The 19,950-nt window shown below is 46.0% G+C and overlaps 1 protein-coding gene across 4 annotated transcripts in view; it reads right to left on the bottom strand.

Moving 5' to 3' along the window:
• Bend3 (BEN domain containing 3) overlaps positions 1 to 18,280 on the bottom strand; it is a 34,347-nt gene extending 16,067 nt beyond the window's left edge. The window contains exons 1-4 of one of the 4 annotated variants that reach the window (XM_047559753.1): positions 16,420 to 16,635; positions 16,213 to 16,302; positions 3,296 to 3,343; positions 2,684 to 2,886 (exon numbers count right to left, since the gene is read on the bottom strand). In XM_047559753.1, the coding sequence (XP_047415709.1) occupies positions 2,684 to 2,886; positions 3,296 to 3,332 (240 nt within the window). In that variant the 5' untranslated portion in view covers positions 3,333 to 3,343; positions 16,213 to 16,302; positions 16,420 to 16,635. Of the gene's footprint in view, positions 1 to 2,683; positions 2,887 to 3,295; positions 3,344 to 10,123; positions 10,140 to 16,212; positions 16,303 to 16,419; positions 16,636 to 17,462 lie in introns of those variants that run through there. The other 3 variants (XM_047559752.1, XM_047559754.1, XM_047559756.1) reach the window with 3 other exon arrangements.
• Between the last annotated feature and the right edge of the window lie 1,670 nt (positions 18,281 to 19,950).

Genomic DNA, 19,950 nt, shown 5'->3' with positions numbered 1-19,950 from the left:
ACCCAGTACATCATGTCTGACTACCAAAAAAAAAGTATACTAAGACCAAAGCAGAATCACATGGTAGAGAAGATAGAATTATCATACAAAAAATTTAAAGCAACTATGGATTTGCACGTCAAGGGCTGTAATGGATAAGTAGACAGAATATAAGAACAGATGGGCAATGTACACAGAAGTGGAAATTTGAAGAAAGAACAAAAAAGAAAAGCTAGAGAGAAGGCAAAACCCTACAACAAAAATGAATAATGCCTTTGATGGTCCTAGCAGACTGGCTGTGGCTGAGGAAGACTCTCTGAGCTTGAGAATACCTCCACAGCAAACTCCAAAACTGAAGCAACGAGAAAGGATTGGGAAAAAAAAAAAAAAAAAAACCAGAACAGAACATCAAGAACTGTAGGGCAATACAAAAGATGTGACATATGTCATGAGAATACAAAGAGAAGAAAGATTGAAAGGAAGAGAATATTTAAGACCATGACAGAATTTCCCCAAATTAATGTAAAACACCACACCAAAGATCTGGGAAGTTCAGAGAGAACCAAGCAGGATAAATGCCAAAATATCTACGCCTAGGCATATTGTTTACAAACTACAGAAAACCAAAGATGCATTAATCCTGAAAGAAACTAAAGAGGGGCAAAGGTAAGATTTACATCCAGCTTGTCCTCAGAAACCATGAAGGCAAGGGAGCGCAGTGACACAGAAGGAAAAAACATCAACCCAAACGCTGTGCCTTGCAATATTATTTTTCAAAAATGCAAAAGACATACTATATCTCGGACAAACAACAAACGAGGGAGTTGTTGCCAGTAGACCTGCCTTACAAGAAGTGTTAAGAGAAGCCTTAGTCCAGGTAGGGTGGCACATGCCTGTAATCCCAGCTATTCAGAAGACTGAGGCAGGAGGATCACAAATTTGAGGCCAGCCTGGGCAACTCAGCTAGATCCTGTGTCAAAATAAAACATAAAAAAGGCTAGGGGTGAGCACCCCTGGGTTCAATCCCCGTACCACACACACACACACACAAAAAAAAAACAAAACAAAACAAAAAAAAACCACATGGGTGGTGCTGGGGATGTGTGGTGTAGCTCAGAGGTAGAGCACTTGCCTACCACGCGCAAGGTTCTGGGTTCAATCCAGAACTGCGAAAAGAAAAAAAAAAAGTGGGGTGGCCAGGTCACGTGCAATGGAGGTGAAGTGCAGATGGCACAGCAGGGATGAGTCTTGAAAACACTGTGGTGAGAGAAGGAAACCCTACAGGAAAGGTCACAGAGTATGTGATTCCATTTAAATGAGGGGTTCAGGATGGGCAAATCTGTAGAAAGCCTGAGTAGATCAGACGCTGTCAGGAGTTGGAGGTATGGGAAAGGTAGTGACTGCTGAGGGGTTCTTCACGGGGTTATGAAAATGAATTGAAAAAATGAATTTGTGGTGGTAGTTGCATAATTCTATGACTATACTAAAACCACTGAGCTGCACAAAACCTAAATTGGGGAAAGGTATAGTGTGCAAGTTATATTTCAATAAAGTTGTTTGAAAGATAACTAAAACAATAAATAAGATTGAATTTTTTTAAAAAATGTTTCTCTCAATGTTCCGTAAAGCAGAATGCAAGTCCTTACATAATATAAACGTGCATATTTAAATCCTGGTTAAAATCTTAGTCTCATCACTGTTGCAATAAGAGGACAATTTTTAGTAATTGAAACCTAACCAAGACCCTAAAATGCATAAATTCCCAATTTATTTGGATCTGCCCTAATATCCAATAGAGAACTGAAACTAACCAATAAAACCAAGAGTCCCAGACTGATACCCTGTGCTGCTCTGACTAATGACAAGGAGCACTGAAATCCAGATTCTCTGTGAACACAGAAGTTAAAATGCTTCTCTGGGTCTCCCAAAGGGTAGGTGTGGCAAGGGGGGAGAGCAGGGTAGGGAGGAGACTTGGAGTTGGGTTGGGGGTTTGGTGAAATGTCCTCCCAAGAATTAAAGATTTATCTGTTGAACCATGGGGTGGCTCCACCAACCACAACCAAAGCATCCTAAGATGAACACCCATCTTATATCCCAAAGCTGCCTCTCTCCTCAGTGTGAACCACTTTACATGGATGTCCTGTCTCCCACCTGAACAGCAGGCTGCTATAGTGGCCAGCGTGTTAATTCCCATTTTCCATCTCTCTCAACGATTAGCCAAGTGCAATACAACCAGCAGGTGATGAAGAAATAAAACAAATTCATGAAACAGATAAGTCACACAACAACAGGCATGATGTAAAAGAATTCCCCGCTTCACAAAAAGATTCACTGAAAAGTTCTTTAGGGAACAAGCTCCCTAAAAGTACTGGGACGTAAGACAGACTTATGAAAAGACCTGCTAACCCCCAACCTTCCCATGAAATCTGAGGTGGAATGTGCCAATCACCCTTGCCATCAGCATCCTTGCTCTCGTAGAGCACAGCAGAACAAAGATCTCAAAGCAGCTGCATTGTAAAGAAACCCCCTGCCCCACAAGGAATCCAGACATAGACAAAGATTTCAGCTGAACTGAAGTCAGAGATAGCACAGGTTTCTTGGGCCCAAGGGTTCAGCAGTTTCCCAGAGGCCCAAGACCACCGAGATTCAGCCTCGCATCAGAGAGGGTTAGAGCCCCAGCAGAAGGAAGGTGCTGGGCCCTCACCTCAGGTATCAGCCGCCTCCTCTTCACGCTGGGGACAGAATCTGGCTGGCCCTCGCTGCCTGGCTGCTTTCGTTTGCTGGAGTCCTGGAGGGCAGTAAAGACGCTGTCCAGAGGGTGCTTCTCGGAAGGCCTGGGATTCAATGAGCAGTCCAGGGCAGCATCTTCAGCCTCCGTCTCCACCTTCACAGTGTTATTTTTTAGAACTGTGGCAGAGAAGAAATAGGACTTAGCAGGGGAGACCAGGGCCACTGAGAGATCGGCAGGTTCTCTGGGCAACAGGTATTTGAGGATCTCCCTCGTGCACTGGCACTCAGAGATAAACTGGTGCTTCCCAGCAAAGTGATCTTACTAAACAATGTTCCAAGTTCAAAATTGGTCTATAAGTCTTTTGAGGGGAGAGGAGGGAAATGGAGAGGAAATAACTAAATATTAACTGTTTGCACTTCTAAAAAGTAACTCTGGAAAAATACACGATGCTTATAACAGGTATTGGGTAGAGGGGGATGGGAACAGGCAGTAGGAGACTTTTCATTATATTCCTGTTTACATTTTTTGACTATGTAATATATGACCTATTCAAAACTATTAAATGAGAAACTTTTTTTTTTTTACCTTCTTCTACATCTTCACCGAATTCAGCTGAGTTCATCTTCTATTCCACTAAATGAAAAGACAAACAAAAGCCTTCATTTATTGCTTGATCTACTTCGTAATATTCCCTACCCACAGAGAAATTCCCTTGCCCCCAGCTCTGCGGAGTGGAAGGTTAAAGGTCAAGAAGCACTGTGGAAGATCCCAGCCTCCTAATCTTGTCTGCTGATGCTCAGGAGCAGCCAGACCTTGCCGGCAGGTAGCCCTTCTCCAAGACCCATGTAGGCGAAACCTGTCTTTGAGCATCCATTGAGATCACTTACTGAACCAGGGGAACATTACTTGAGCAAATTATATCTTGCAAAGAACCCTAATTTAGATGATCGCCTTTTAGTTCCTGCTTATAAAACTCTAGCCATGAAATGAAAGAAGGGAGGCTGTGGTCCCAATACATGGAGCTGAGGTCTCAGCACTCCAGGTAGCCAAGAAGCCTGTGCTGCCCATAAAGGCAGCCAATAGTGACATGTGACCACTGCGGACTCAGAATGTGGCCAGTTCAAATGGAAACATGCCATAGGTGTGAAATACACACCAGATTTCAGACTTAGCTTGGTTAAAAAAATGTAAAACACCTCATTCATAATCCTTTTATATTGGTCACATTGAAATGATAACATTTTAGACTTGTTGAACTAAATAAAATTTTATTAAAGTTCAAGGCCAGTGCCTGGACCTTTAGTGAGACTCCAGAAAAAAAAAAAAAAAAAAAGAAAAGGAGAACGCTGGGAAAAGGCAGAAGGTAAAGCCATGAGCCATGGGTTAGATCCCCAGGACTACAACACATAAAACACTTCGCCTAATCTTTAAACACAGTTATAAGAAACTTAAAACTACATATGAGGTCCCTTTATATTTTTACTGGATGATGCTAGCCTAGCTCTTCCTTCCACAACAAGGACAGAAAGGCATTGCGGGTTTTACAGTGTAGGCAGAGCAGGCAGGGCACAGGCAGGGGTGCTCTGTGGTGGGTGCTCTGTCTAGGCAGAGTCAGTCCTGATGCCCACTGCCCCAGCCAGAAAGGAACTAACAACATCATTAAAGTCATTATTAAGTCTTTGGGATTCCCAAATTCCATAACAGCATCTGCATTGATAGTTTAAGGTACAAGCCAGGCATGGTGCCACATGTCTATAATCCCAGCACCTCAGGACGCTGAGGCAGGAGGATCAAGTTCAAAGTCAACCTCAGCAAAAGTAAGGCACTAAGCAACTCAGTAAGACCCTGTCTCTAAATAAAATACAAAACAGGGCTGGGGATGTGACTCGAGTGCCCCTGAGTTCAATTCCTGGTACTGAAAAAAAAAAGAAAAAAGGAAATAGTATAAGGTAAAAATGAGTTACTGACATTTGGAAAAGAATGTACACTGCAACCTTTAATATTGATAGTGGGGAGTTATGATTCCAACAACTGATTAAGGTGACTACAAACACAGTTCTCATTTGGGTGAAGGATAAGAGGAAATAGGACCAAGGAGTATCCCTTGAGACTTCTGTAAGAGGAATGCCAACTACATCATTCAGTAAACCATTTAAGGTACAGCTATGAAACGGTGTGTGTTCAACATATTCTCTGTTTTAGAAGGATGCAGCGGGCAACAGAGACTGTGTCTGGGTGATCTATGTGCACAATAGTAACTTCAAAAGTCACTAATAAGAGCAACACTTATTAGGTGAAGCCTGTTCTCAGAGGATCACAATAGCCCTCTGAGTTCGACATAATTCTTTTCATCCCTGCACTACTAACTTTCAGAGGCTAAAAAAGAAAATAAGATGCATTTGAAATTAAAAATAATTCCTGCTCACAAAGCTATCTCCTACCTGCCAAATGGATAGACAAAGTGATATTGAAGGAAAACAAAAAGTCAAGTTCAAGGGTTCATCCCTTATTTTACCAGAGGTCAAATTTAGTGACTCCTTCCATTGCATTTCAAAACATAAACCCTGCATCTGATCCTGGGCATCTCAGAGTGAACCAGAGGGCGGCTGATGCCAGGCAGAAACTCACGTGATTCCTGGCCCAGCCAGAGGGCCTATCAGGAAACACACTTGAGGTCAGCCCAGTGCCCTGAGCTTGCCAAGTGCCCTTGCAAACTCTGCCACACAGTCATATAACCTGTTGCTTCCCATCAAGGGTAGGGGTGAGAAGCAGCAGAAGAGACTGGGAGGAATAAGCCCTGGGATATGGGAGGCAGGTACACTTTACGAACTACATTTTAACAGAAAAGGGAGAACACGGCTGATAGTTTGTGAGGGAAAACAGGTAAAAATACTGCAAAGATTCTGGCTAAGCAGAAAAGCATTAAAAGGATAAGCCAGCACTAGAAAACAGGAATGGATGAAAGAGCACAGCAGACAACTCCAGGAGCTGAGCGAGGGCGCTCTATTCATCTGTCATGACACTCGCCCACACCGCTCCTCTGATGCCAGTCACACATACAGAACAGTGTGGAGCCGGGAGGCAGGTGCTGGTGCCCGGGCTGCTGGGTGGAGTCTATCCAATGGGACTTGGTGAGCAGGAAGCTATATTCTGAACCACCACCAGATGACATTACAACAGGCAATTTGGCACCTTTTAATTGTGAATCCTCCTGAAACTGACAAAGGAAGAGCAGACACGTGAGCCACCTGTAGGTGGGAGAAGAGCTGCGGGGAGCTGGGAAGGCTTAGGGCTGAGGTGAGAGGAAGGGACTGCAGACTGCTTGGGCATTCGAGACACCAGAGTGCATCTGCTTTGGAAAACATCTCTGTGTTCTTTTGTCAACTAGTGGCAGATGCTAGGTTAGCACAGAAATAACCCAGAACACAGGCAGATAGCCACGCACATGGGAGGGTGGGAAATCTCCCAATTGCAAGGACTGGAAAACCTGCAGCTGCCTCTGGCTGCCGTGGGAGGAGTGGGGCAAGGTCCCCCTTGACATCCCAGCCTGCAAGCCCCGGGGAAGCCATGACATGTGGGCCTCCACCTCTCCCTGAGCTACTTTAATCCCACCTTTACCAATCAAGAAACCCCGGGCTGATAACCCCCTGTGTCATATGGCGACTGAGTGGCAGAACCAGGATTCAAATCTCCCATCAGCCATTCAGAGGAAAAACAGAGTTCTCATTCTTCTCTGGTAAGGTGCTTTCGATGAACACACGGCCTGCTTCCAGACTCGGGTCACTCATTCCAGCAGCAGCTGGGGACACACGAGTCTCCTTTCACCACAAGGAAGCTACCTGGAAAGTCAGTCTGCTCCGGGCTTGGAAACAGACTCCACCCCACGGTGCAGGAAAGTTTCTGCAGGAAGACGTGCAGGTCACTCCCTGCATCCCTGAACAGACTAGAGACTGCTGCAGCTGGGTAGAGAGGAGATGAGTATCAGGAGCCACCTCCATTTGCTGATCACCTGCCCAGTGGAGGTCACAAGCTCTGCTCTTCGTGGGTGGACACGGAGCACCCAGATGCCTCGCATGCCACAGACATTCCTTTCGATTGCATAACTGCAGGTTGTGCAGAAGCCTGCAGCCTCTGCAGCTCAGCTCTGCTGCTCCCACAGGGCCAGGTTGCTGCCATTAGTCACCTCTGCATGCTGGACTGTGTGGAACCTTTAGTTCCAGCATTCTCTCCTTTGCAAAACCTATGCATCTCAGCACAAAACTCAAACTGTGGGGTATTCTAACTATGCACATCCCCCAAATCAGTTTTTTCCCTATGGGGTGGCTGTTCCATGTCCCTCAGAAACCTCTGAACAAGCCAAGGGAAGAGTTAAATGAATGGAAGAGGAGATGAGAGTCACCAAGCCTGTGCACTTTGCAGCTGTTTCTAGTTAAAATGCCACAGGTTGCAAGATGCCGTTAACTCAAACAGCACCACAGCATCAGCCCCCGGTGCCTTATTTAGTAAGTGAAAATGCTCCCGCCCCACCCAGTGCTAGGGATTGAACCCAGGGCCTTGCACATGCTAAGCAAGTGTTCAACCACTGACCTACACTCCTCAGTGCCTCCCCGCTTTTTAAAGCAAGTAGCCTTTTAGAAAGCCTTAGGTAAGATGAATGTTGTTAGTACAGAAAGGTTTAAAATGTTGCAGAGCTCAGAGAAGTAATTTTATTAAAATGTCTTCTAGTCTCCATCCTACGTTGAGTGAGACCACCAAAGGTTCGACCTTCCATTTAGGGTATGTGGGTGGAGAAGATTAGTAGGTCATCAGAAAAGCTTTCAGTTTGCAAAAAGCACAAAGGAGGGTAATTCCAAAAGCTCAGAAATAACAAGATGCTTTAGCCATTCAAATATCAAATTACAACGGGCAAGGTGTTTAAATTGGCTACATAGACACGATAACTTGCAGGGCTTGTGGCAACTCTGTGTCCCCTGCGAGAATAGGGATGAATCTGAATCCTGCCCCTCAGCATGCAGCTGGCTTGGGGTTGGAAGGGAAGCTGGGGAAGCAGAATGTGAAAGTAGAGCTTAGAACAAACCATGCCACAAAGAAAAACCAAAAGCATTACAGATTATAGGACATGTTACACTTTTAGAGTTCATCATAAGAAGGAAGACACTAGGCTGGGGAGATGGCTCAGCTGGTAAAGTGCTTGCCTTGCAAGCACAAGCCCTGAGTTCGATCCCCAGTACCAAAAAAAAAAAAAAAAAAAGAAGGAAGACACTTCCAAAATTCAAAAGGAATACTCTGTACCATCACTGAGTTACTGTTTTGGAGGCAAACATGTTCACTTTCTCCAGTCCTTCCAGAGACAGACTCTATCAATGGTTCTCAAAGTGTGGTCCTAAAAAAGGGGTGTGTGGAGCAGGCTCACAAGGCTTGCATCAATTTTGTGTCTCTCCCAAACTCCACCATTAGTCAGATGGGTAGTCCAAAACAGGCCATGGTGGTAGGGGGTATTTACATCATAGAAATTGACTCTCACTAAAGAGGGCTTTTTTTTTTTTTTTTTTTTTTTTCCTTTTTGGAGGATCAGTTTACCAGAGCAAGATCATGAAATCAAACTATCTCCGTAACAACACTAAGATGTTACTGCCCTTGTACTCTTGTTCTCTCACAGGTCTGTAGGGGAGTTTTCCAGAGGCTGTCATTTCACAGAAGACTGAATAAAGAGGAAGTATAGAAATTCAGTTGTCTTTTTTTTTGGTACTGGGTAATAGAACTCAGGGCCTTGTACATGCTAGACAAGCATTCTATCCCCAGCCCTCAACTGTCCTCTAGTAAGCCAGACATTAAAAGAAATTTGCACTAGACAGGTTTGTACATGTCTGTAATCCCAGATACTTGGGAGGCTGAGAAAGGAGGCTCTCCAAGTTGGAGGCCAGCCTTGGCAACTTAGCAAGGTCCCCAGAAACTCAGCAAGGCCCAATCTCAAAATAAAAAGGCTTAGGGATGTAGCTAAGTGGTAAAGCATCCCTGGGGTCAATCCCCAGTAACAAAAATAAATAAATTTTAAATAGAAAAATAATTTTTTAAAAGGTAATAAATATTTAAATGTTTTCCAGCTTTAGTTTTCTATCATGGTAAATGCAGACATATATAACAAAAGCTTTCTGGGGTCCTCAATAATTTTTAAGAGTATAAGGGGATCCTAAGAATGTTTGAGAACACTGTTTCTTGCTTTTTTCACTTAAAGTTACATGCAAGTTTCTTTCTTTTTTATTGCTACTGGGGATTGAACACAGGGGCACCTACCCCTTGAGCCACATCCCAAGCCTTTTTTTATATTTTGAGACTGGGTCTTGGTAAGTTGTTTAGAACCTCACTAAATTTCTGAGGCTGGCTTTGAAACTGCAATTCTTCTGCCTCAGCCTCCCAACCCAATGGGTTACAGGTATGTGCCACCATACCCAGCTTGGAAATTTATCACTACTTGTTTTAGTTTGAGTTCACTCAAACTAAAAGCTGGGTACAGTTGCACACATCTGTAATCCCAGCTACTAGGAAGCTAAAGCAGTAGGATCGCAAATCCAAGGCCAACCTGGGCAACTTAACAAGACCTTGTCTCAAAATAAAAAAGTAAAAAGGGCTGGGGGTGGCGCTTAGTGGTAGAGTGTCCCTGAGTTCAATCCCCAGTAGCAAAAAAGTAAAAAAGAAAGAAAGAAAGAAAAAAAAAAAAAAACAGATCTGGAGACAGGGATTTGGAGATGAGTAGTTTCTTTGGGAAGAGACAGGGGAAGGCTGAAAACCAATAATGGACTCCATCCAGTTTGTGGGGCACATGATACCCACATGGTGGCCCCAGGTGCCCACAAAGGGGAGCCTCATACATAAGGTAAGTTCCTAGAAGCCAGAGACCTCTGCATCATTCCCTTCTGCCCCCTCCCTACACTTGCCCAATACTCTGAACACTCAGTGGAGACTCAGTAAAAATACCAGCCAATACAGTGTAGAAAATGCTGTACCAAGAGCTTTACAGTAAACTTACTTATCCTAATAATTCCATAAGGTAGAAATTCTTGTCATTCCTATTGTACAAGTTCAAATGGATGCAGGATTTTAGGCAGAGAGGGGCCTCAGAGAACATCTAATGCAGTTCCCTGTCTTACAGGTGTAGGACCCAAGGCTCAGGAAGGTAAGAACCATGAATAGGATCCTCATGGCCTGCTCCATAGGGATCAATCAACTGTAGAGGTTCGTGACAGGGATCACAATCAACAAAGGCAGAGATAGGAGGAGCCAGAGGCTGAAGATGGAATCATGGGAACTGCTGTGTAAGTGAAGGATAAGTAAGTGACAGAAGATAAAAGAGTAATCAGAACCATCTAGGTTAGTGAACAGTACACTGGAATTTCTACAACAACCAAAACTGACCTCGAGCAAATACAGGCTGTGTATCCCAGCTGTGCAGAGCACCCCAATACTTGAATTTTGTGATCTGAAAGCAAATATTTTTAAACTCGAACACAGAACTAATGAGACATTTCCCCCCTTTGAAGAGAGAGAATATTAATCAAGGCTAATTGTAGCTGGGCAACAGCATATGCCTATAATTCCAGTGGCTTGGGAGGCTGAGGCAGGAGGATCACAAGTTCAAAGCCAGCGTCAGCAACTTAGTGAGACTGTCTCAAATTAAAAAAAAAAAAAAAAATTAAAAAGGGGTGGGGATGTGGCTCAGTGATTAAGTACCCCTGGGTTCAATCCCTGGTACAAAACAAAAAAGACAAAAAAAAAATCAATTCTAAGGGAAAAAAAAAATCCACCTAGGAATTAACTATCAATGTCAATCAGGGCAGAACTTGATCTCCCTCAACAGATTCATGTTCTAAAAACCCCTAACCAAACCTTTCTGTCACCTACAGAGCCTCGCCCACTTGAAATAAATTTCTGACCCCAAGTCACAGCAATGAGCAAAGGCCAGAGAGCAAAGGACATGGGCTGGTTAGTTTAACATTGAACATAGGCCAAACTCTAGGGCCGAACTGGGGGCACAGGAATCCTGGTATGGGGAGACCTCCATAACCATTAGAGTTATTAATTATTGATAATTTTTTGAAAAAAGGTGCAAAGAAAATGGAAGAGAACAAGTGAATGTGACTTGGATTGAGATGGCCTTTGATCACTGTTGTTTTTTTCCATTATACAAAGCTAGTAAGTCAACTTCTACACACTGGAAGCATTAAGACTTCAAAACCTCTATCGGAAGAATGAGCTAAGCATTAAATTACGTGTAAAGATTCAAAATCAATTGTTTATTATAGGGCTACCCAGTCAATAATAACATACTTCAAAGTTCACTGGGGATATCTCAACTATGTAATTAAAAAATGCCATAAAGCAGCTAGAAGGAAATATGCCAAAATGTTAATTACCTCCAATTAGGAGGATTATGGATGATTCTTTCCTTATACTTTCCAAATATTCTACAGTGGGCATGCAATTTTTTTGATACTAAAAAAGAAATTTATAAAAATGAAAAAAAAAAAGAATAATAATCCACTAGGCCTGGTGGCATATGCCTATAATCCCAGCAACTCAGGAGGCTGAGTCAGGAGGACTGAAAGTTTGAGCCCACTCTCAGCAATTCAGGAAAACCCTGTCTCAAAACAAATTAAAAAGGCCTGGGGATTTAGTTCAGAGGTAGAATGCTCCTGGGTTTGATCCCCAGTACTGCTAAATAAGTAAGTATTAAATATGAATTATTTATTCATATTAAATATGAATTATATATATATATATATATATATATATATATATATATATATATATTCCAACCCAGCTATACAGGGGTACACACCTGTAATCCTAAAGTCTGAGGCAGGAGGACTGCAAGTTTGAGATCAGGCTCAGCAACTTAGAGAGGCCAGCCTGGGCAATTTAGCAAGACCCCAACTAAAAATAAAAATTAAAAAGGACTGGAGATGTAGTTCAGCTCTAGAGCGCCTGGGTTCAATTCCCAGTACTACAAAAAAGGAGAAGAAAAGTAATCAAACAACACAAAAAAACAAACATTCCTTAGAGAAAATGTTTCCAAATCTTTCATCTTAATCCTGGGCCTAATCTATGCTGTCAATGCCCCTCTACACACATGGTACCCAGGACTCGTGTTGACTGACAAAGAGGACAGTGAAGCCTGGCATAGTGGCACAACCCTGTAATCCCAGCTACCTGGGAGACTGAGGCTCAAAAAATGAAAAGAACGAGGGCTGTAGCTCAGTAGTAGAAGGCCTGCCTAGCGTGGTGAGGACTGAGGTTCAGTCCTCAGGTGGGTGAGTGAGGGAGTCCTCCTGGAGCACCAGAATGGTGACGTCACAGGAGCTGGGGCACCTAGGGGAGCAATTCCTTGGCAAAGCCCTTGGCCCTCACAGGATCGCTGTCTTCCCTGACGGACCCATGTTCCTGTGACCCACAGGAACACATTCTCCAGTGCCTGCCACAGGGAGCTGGAGTGGCCTCTACACTCCTCTATCAACTTCTCTGAAGAGCCAGACCAGGCCCTTTGTCAGAGCAGCGTGAGGCTAATCAGAGCTGCCAAAGGCTTGTGGCTGGCCCCAAGTCACACAGGACAAGCAGCAGGCCCAGAAATGGGAAGTACTTGGGCTTCCTGAAACTTTAAGGTTCAAATCCCAGACAGCTGACTCAGGATTCCGTCCGGCTAAATCAGAAACATCCGCCTGCTGGGCTTGGGACTTGCCAGTGGGCTGAGGTACATACAGGTCAGGGAAGAACCAGCCAGCAGCCCTGACCTCAGGCCACTCAGGGGTAAATCCTCCTCAACCCCAGACTTGTTTCCAGATGTCAAGTGAAGCAAATGCTCATTACCAGATTCCCTTGAGAATGTGAGCCCCAGAATAGGAATGTGACTAGAACCTGAGATAATTGGGACTGTGGCATGTATAGTCTCTGCCACACACAAATGGCAAAGCACAGAGAATATGCACAGGTCATCTTAACGATGTCATTAATAAAACAAACTCAAGGATTTTAAAGTCTTATCCAAGACCAAAACCTTATTTCAACCCTTTCACAACTACCACATTGCATAATTTGACTTAATGACTCCTCTCTGCCTACAGGTCACATTGATTTTTAAAAATTAAACATAGAGAAGGAGGACAGCAGCTAATATTCACGTAGCTGGCTCCACACTTTTTAAGGGTTTTAACTCGGGTAATCTTCACGTGGGCCCTCTCACTGTGCACATAAGAAGCAAAGGGGCCAGCATCTGAGCCTTGCTAAGGGGATGCTACAGAGACCAGGAGGAAGGAAAAGGAGTAGGGTGGATTTCCAGGGTGACAGCTTCCTTCCATCTTCCCAAGAGAGCTGGGACTGAGGAACCCGGCACCAGCATCCAGAGCTATTTCCCTCCTTGTGATTAGGCAGCCATCTGTGACCTGGGCTCAGTTGTGAGAGCAAGTCAACTAGCTAGTTGAGCCCTCAGCTGGCCAATGCAGGGACTAGAGCAGATGCCCTTGAATAAAATGGAATTCCCTCCTAAACCTCAGAGTCAGATAAAACTAGGTTAAAACCCTGGTTTTTAACCTCATTTTTGAAAGAGCTTTTAACCCAGTTCCAACTATGTTTAGCATCTAACACTGGGTGAGTTGCTTACCTACCCATCCAAGTCTTGGTTTGTTCTTCTGTGAAATGGAGCTGAACATATCTATCTCAACCTCATGGAGTTTTTGTGAAAATTACAAAGGAAAAAGTGTCAGGCACATAGCACTCCATGTGACCTATTACAAAGTTTAAAAAAAAAAAAAAAAGCCCAAATTTTAAAGCGCCATTTTAATGATACATTTTTAAAAGAACTGTAAAATAAAAGGGCTTAGTTTATAAAAGTTTTCCTTTAAATGGAAGAAACATACTGGGGGGAGGTGAAATCAGATCAAATGCTTTCCCCAAGGACTGGAAGAATGTTCCCATGCCATCCACTCTTGTGGGGCTGGCGCTCTGGGGGCTCAGGTCAGCCAGGAGCTTTGCAGCATTTAGAACCCAACCCTCTTGGCAGTTGGCATCCTGCCCATGGGACTTGTAGGACATGTTCTCAATTTGTTTTTATTTTTAGACACATCTGCAAATGCAGTTTGAAAAATACCAGTCCTCACAAAACCAGGGCAATTTCCCCCTGAGTTTTTCTAAAGCTGTAATTGTCGCTGCCTTCCTTATTCAAAGCACAACCTCATCTTTCACCAGCAGTGAAGTACAACTCTCCCTCCTGACTGCCCGCTTGCCTGTGATTTGGTGTCTAACACTTTGTTCACTGCATTTTCTGAACCTGACTGAACATGGTATCTTCCTCAGCTAACAGGTCCCACATCGGTTCTCCCTGGCCTCATGAAGGATTAACCTTGGCATCCAGAAGCTGGGCTCAGTTGGGAAGAAGGGATAGCACACCCCAGCATCTACTCTGGAACTGGACAGTGGTGACTTTCTTTCTTAGGTGTAAGCCAAATTTCCTCAGTACTGCTCATTTTTTCAAGTATTTTGTCTTATGACCACATAGCTTATTAGAGTTCGGGGCACAGTCTGGTGTGAACTGTGCCCATGGCTCCAGGCCAGCCTTGGTTTTTCACTTTGCTAGCTCTGAATGCAAACCAACAGTCCCTTGCCTACAAGAAAAGGTCACAAGTGATTTGTCAATTGAACAATCCACACCCTACTGACAGCAATGCAACTGTCTCTCACTGGTCAGTGAAAAAGGAAATCAGGCAAGCAAAGAAGACAGGTGTCTATCACTAGAAAGTAAAAAATTAAGATGGCTGACTTTAAATATATATGTCAAGTTCAACTGAAAATGGAAGGGTACGTTATCAGAGAAGCTGTTGAGAAAAAGTCAGCTCTAAAACAATAATTTATAAAAAGTCTGGTTTTCTGACAAAATTCACACATAAACATATTAGGCACTGATCCCGATGAAACATGCCCTCTTGTTTAACACACTGGATGCCTGACGCTAGCATACAGAGAGCTCTTAGCCTGGCAGGGTGATGTGGCAGCTAATTCCTAAAATCACAAGAGTTCTGTCATTTTGAGAGATGATGGAGTTTTGGGACAGGGAGAAAAGCACTTGTCAGATCTGGAGGGGGAAAGCAACTGAGAACAAGATGATGCTTCTGAGCACATCGATATTCACTTTCTTCAGTGTGTGCATTTTAAAAATTTATCATCTAAGCTGGGCTTGGTGACACAGGCTTGTAATCCCAGTGACTTGGGACACTGAGGCAGGAGTAAGCCAAGTTCAAGGTCAGCATCAGCAACTTAGTGACACCTTGTCTCAAAAACAAAAACAAACAAACAAAAAAAAAACCCTAAAAAGGCCTGGGGGTATAGCTCAGCAGTAAAACACCTCTTGGTTCAAACCCAAGTGTGTGTCGGGGGAGGCAGGTAGGTGGGACATTCCTGCAGGATATTAAATTTTCACCTAATAGAACCTCTATCAGGGTTGAACCCAATTTTCCTTTTCCTAAAGATTAGTTACTTTGCCATGGCTGTGCTCATGGAGAGTGAGAGTTAAGCACTAGAAGAGAGACAATGTGTCAATGTGGCACACTTCAACAGATTACTACCAGGCCAATCATCTCCTGTGCTAGGTCCTAACTGGCCTCTCTTCTTGCTGTCTGAGTGTGTATGTGACAGGGTGTAACAATATAAACTTTCCTGTTGCATTACTTGAACAAGGACATGATTTCTCTAGTAAGGCCCATTTTGGGTGGCAGTAGTTTTTTTTTTTTTTTGGTAGGGATTGAACGCAGGGACACTTTGCCCCAGTTCTTTTATTTTATTTATTTTTGAGACAAGATTCCTCAGTACAGTTGCTTAGAGCCTAAATTGCTGAGGCTGGCCTAGAACTTTCCATCTTCCTGAGCTGCTGGCATTACAGGCATGCACCACTGCGCCTGGCTGGCAGTAGTTCTTAATGTGACAGGTTTTTTTTTAAAAAGGCTCTAGTTTTATCTGTGACTTTTGAGGGCTAGAAACATGGTGATTAACTGGTCAGCAGGAACAGGTCACTCTGACCCCATCTCTTTTTTCTTGAATACAAGATCACTCCATTCATTAGCAAACGTTTAATGAATATCTACTAAATTATCAGATACTGTTTCAGTGACTAGGAATGTAGTTAAGATAATCTTGCCCAAATCCCAATACTGAGGGAGGCTGACAGGGTCCGATATACTGATATCAACTCGGAAACTAGGGGTGGAGTAAAACTGTGCTGGGCGAGCACGCCTGTAATCCCACTGACTCGGGAGGATGAAGCAGGAGATTGCAAGTTCAAGACCAATCTCAGCAATTTAGGGAGATCCTGCCTCAAAATAAGAAAATAAAAAGGGTTGGGAATATGGCTCAGGGATAAAGTACCCCTGGGTTCAATTCCCAGTATCAAAAAATAAATATAAAAAAAGGAGGCAGGATAGAGGACAGCAAATGAATCTTTTCCATCCCTGTTCTGAACATACCAAGCTAGCCTGAAAGGCTCACTTTCTTGCCTGTTTCCTGCAGCCTTAGCGTCTGGCACTCTACCTGCTGCCCTGTAGCACATGGAACATCTGTAGTGAAACATTCAAAAAGTTACTTTAAGAAGATGACGTTCAAGGGTTCGAGCCCCAGCACGGGAGGCGGGGGAGAGAAATTCAGTATTTCTGACTTGGAACTGTTCTGAGTACCCTTGTCCGGTTGGCCTCGGCGACCAAAATTCTTCCCAGATGAGCTACCTGGGAAAGCGAACTCTGTAGCAGCACCTTGGTTTCCCTTAAACAGAAATACATAGAAAAATAGTCTGTACGTCTTACTACACAGAGTCCCCAAAATAGTCGCTACACAACTCCCAGAGAAAGCGAGGGTAAAGTCTGCGTGGGAAATCACGTCCACCATAGAAAGGAAAAGGACGATCAAGAGGCGGCGAGCGCCGCCGGCTGTAGCTCCGCGGCCGGCCAGGAAGGCCTCACGCCAGCCGGGGTGCACACCCAGGGCGCCGGGCCCGCCTCCAGCTCCGGGACAGCGGGAACCGCGGACCGCCGTGGAACGGCCGGGGAGGGCGCCGCGACCTCTAGCGGCGGGGCCTGTCCCTCTCCACTCCCGGCCGCCGCCGCCGCCGCCGCCGGCCTGCCTCGCTCCATTTGCAGACTCCCGAGGCAGCGTCCCTCCGGGCGGCGGCTCCTCGGCCTCCAGCTCCCCGCTCTGCAGCTCCGTTCAGTCCCCGCCCCCTGCTCCCGCTCTGACACCCCCTTCCACACGCCGCGCTGTCCCCCACCGCAGCCCGCCAAGCGCGAACGCGGAGCCGCCGCGGGCTCCGCAGAGCCTTCCGGCGGCCCCGGCTGCTCCATCGCGGCGGGCGACGGGGGTGCGGGGCTGGCGCGCGGCGCGAGTGGGGCGGGCGGCGGCGCGGACCGTTCCACTGTGCGTCCCCCCCCGCCCCCGCGCAGCGCGCGAGGTCCCCGGAACGCCATGGAGCCGCGGCGTTCGGAGCGGGCACAAAGGGGCGCGCGGCACAATGGGCGCGGCGAGCCCGTGGGCGCCGGGCAGCCGCTCCGGCAGCTCGGCCCTGCGCGGGGGTGGGCGCTCCTCCCGGCGGGCGCGCTCGGGGCAGCCCCCCTTCGCGTCCCCTCCCCTGCTCCCGCCCCCACCCGGCATGGATGTTGCAGCCACTCTCCGGTTGTCTGCCCCGGAGCCGCCACAGCGCGGCCGGCCCGATCCGCCCCGCACTTACCTGGGACACGAGTTCTGTACTTTGCGGAGCGGGCCCGCGCCGAGTTTGGGCGCCACGTGCGGGGGGAGGGCGCGGGGCCGGGAGTGGGGGCCGCGCGCGGAGGGCCTGGCCGGGGCGGCCCGGGGAGTTGCTGGGGGCGGCGGGCGGGCGGGCGCCGTGTATTTTCCCCTCTCTTTGTGTGTGTCCGTGCGCTGCGCTCTCGCGTGACGTGACGGGACTCCGTGTGTCATTTCCGCACAAGGACACAGGAGCCCCCGCTGCAGTGGAACCACAACCCCTCCGCCCCCACCCCCGGCCCGCCCCTCCCCCTCAGCGGGGCACACGCGGGACCAGCGGTGGCGCTCGGGCGTGAACGACCGCGGCGGGGAGCTGGGGCGCGCACTCCGGGGATCCGAGCGGCCAGGCGCGCTCGGCCAGCGCCGCGCTGCTCCACGTGGGCCCGCGCGGGCTGCCCGGGCGGGGGGCGGTGGCCGCGCACCCACGGCGCGCCGGACCGGCGCTAGCGAACAATGTCCCTTGCACACCGTGTGCTCTCCCCCCGTGAGTCATTTCTCTAAAACGTGGTCTCAGACGCGACAGTTTGGCCCAAAATGCCTCCTTCTACTTTTTTCCCCCGCGGGACGACGACAGTACGAAACGTCTTCACGCTCGCGCCCGCACCTCTCCCGAATTTTTTGCATTTCAGTCGTGGCTCTGGACACCCGGCGGCTCTTCCCGCGCCGCGTCCAGCACAAAGACATCGGGGCGAAGTGCCCCCTTCGGCCCCGCGGAGCGGGCATGGAGTCCGGCGGGACGCGGGAGAGCGACCCTGGCGCTGGGAAACGCTGGCTCTGGCCACTCCCCCAGCGGGGTGGCCGCCTCGGTTGTAAGCCTTAGAGCTAAATATCTGCTTTCTACTTGCAACCCGAAGTTTTTAGATTTGAGGTTACGGCCGAAAGCTTCAGGAGCGTGCGCGCTCCGACTCACGTCACCAACATAAACCCACGGAATATCTGCGTGGAGCGCTTCAAACAAAAACACTAGTCACTAACTCAGTAAAGACTGATTCTGTCTACTCCTAACTCCCGGACTGTAGGTTCCAAGTGGATCAGTATGAAACCTACGTCTGGGTATTTTCTCGAGTCTCAGTGACTAGTGGAGAGTAGGTGAGAGGGAAACCCAATTCAACATTTAAGACACGTTGGTATCTTAGGCAAACAATGAGAATGTAAATTTCCTTTAAAAATCCTTTAATTTGCCGATCGAAGAAAGTATAAAGAGAAAAATGCAAATGATCCCATCTGCTGCTCACAGCTGACTGGCTGTAAGACGGGACCATGTGGCCCAGCCCTGCGCGGTCAGTGAATAGGTAGAATAGATTTTAAAAGAAGGCATATGCTAGCTCCTTGCTGCCCAGTCGCGGCGAGGGTTTGAATTAACGTATAGTTTTGGATTACCATATCCTCCTCCAGACCACTCCAATTGGGAATTTGGTAATTACGCAAGTTCCTCCCCTTCGGGTTTGAAATCAAAAGGCACAGGGTTCAGTTATCTAAGACCTTTGAGGAACTGTGTTGAACATTCTCGGGCTGTATTTGGATTGCAGGCTTGGAGAAGTCAGTACTAATTGCTATGCAAAATTAGCAAGCAGCCTGAAGGACTGAGCCCCGCATCCAGGGGGTGCTTTTATAAAAGAATCTATACGTGCTCAGTGTCATTCAAAACAGGATGATGAAAAGAATGGGGCCGAGATAGCAGCCCTTCAAATTCAAAAGACTTGGGACGCCCTATCTACATTTAAAATAGGGTGGAGGGAGGAAGGGAGGAGGACGGCTTGAGGGAGAATGGTTAATTTATACATTCCCTGAAGACAAAGTGGAGGCACTTGGATTTCTGCAGGGAACTTGACTTTTACACTTGCACATTAAATAACACGTATGATATAGCACATCCCTTGACATAGTTAACAGATGCAGCAGTTTTATTTTCACCTTCAATTTAATGTGACATATAATTAGAATTTTAAAAGTATAAGTTGTATTTCATTAGTTGTTTTCTAGGATTTCCCAGTAGAAGAGTTGAGTAGCATTTAAGCTCATTCTGCATTTAAACCACTTGACTGTAGTGCTTTAAGAATGTAAAATGACCTTGTCAAATTTGTAGAAAGACTAGATGAAATGTGTAATGCAAAGGGATATATCTTTAGCCAATCATTCAAAGCAATAAAAATAAAAATAGAAATTAACATTTCTCTTCCTATTAGAAATAAAAGATCTTGCAAATACAATGTTTTTTTATTAAGTAACATCCAAGGCAAGCAGTCTTCCTTAACTGATATAGCTAACATTTCAAAACACATCTCATTAGGACACTTACACTGACCTTGAGTATTATTGCAAAAGCATGTTTGCTCCAAATAAATTATCCACAGAATGTACCAACATTAGTAGCTAGGAAAGAAAATCACCTATCTTCAAGTGGTTTTGATGTTTATATTAAAGTTTTATTT

This window comes from Sciurus carolinensis, chromosome 7 (assembly GCF_902686445.1).
Source record: "Sciurus carolinensis chromosome 7, mSciCar1.2, whole genome shotgun sequence".
NCBI lineage: Eukaryota > Metazoa > Chordata > Mammalia > Rodentia > Sciuridae > Sciurus > Sciurus carolinensis.
The sequence above is the reverse complement of the archived record's forward strand: the minus strand, read 5'-3'. Positions and strand labels throughout refer to the sequence as shown.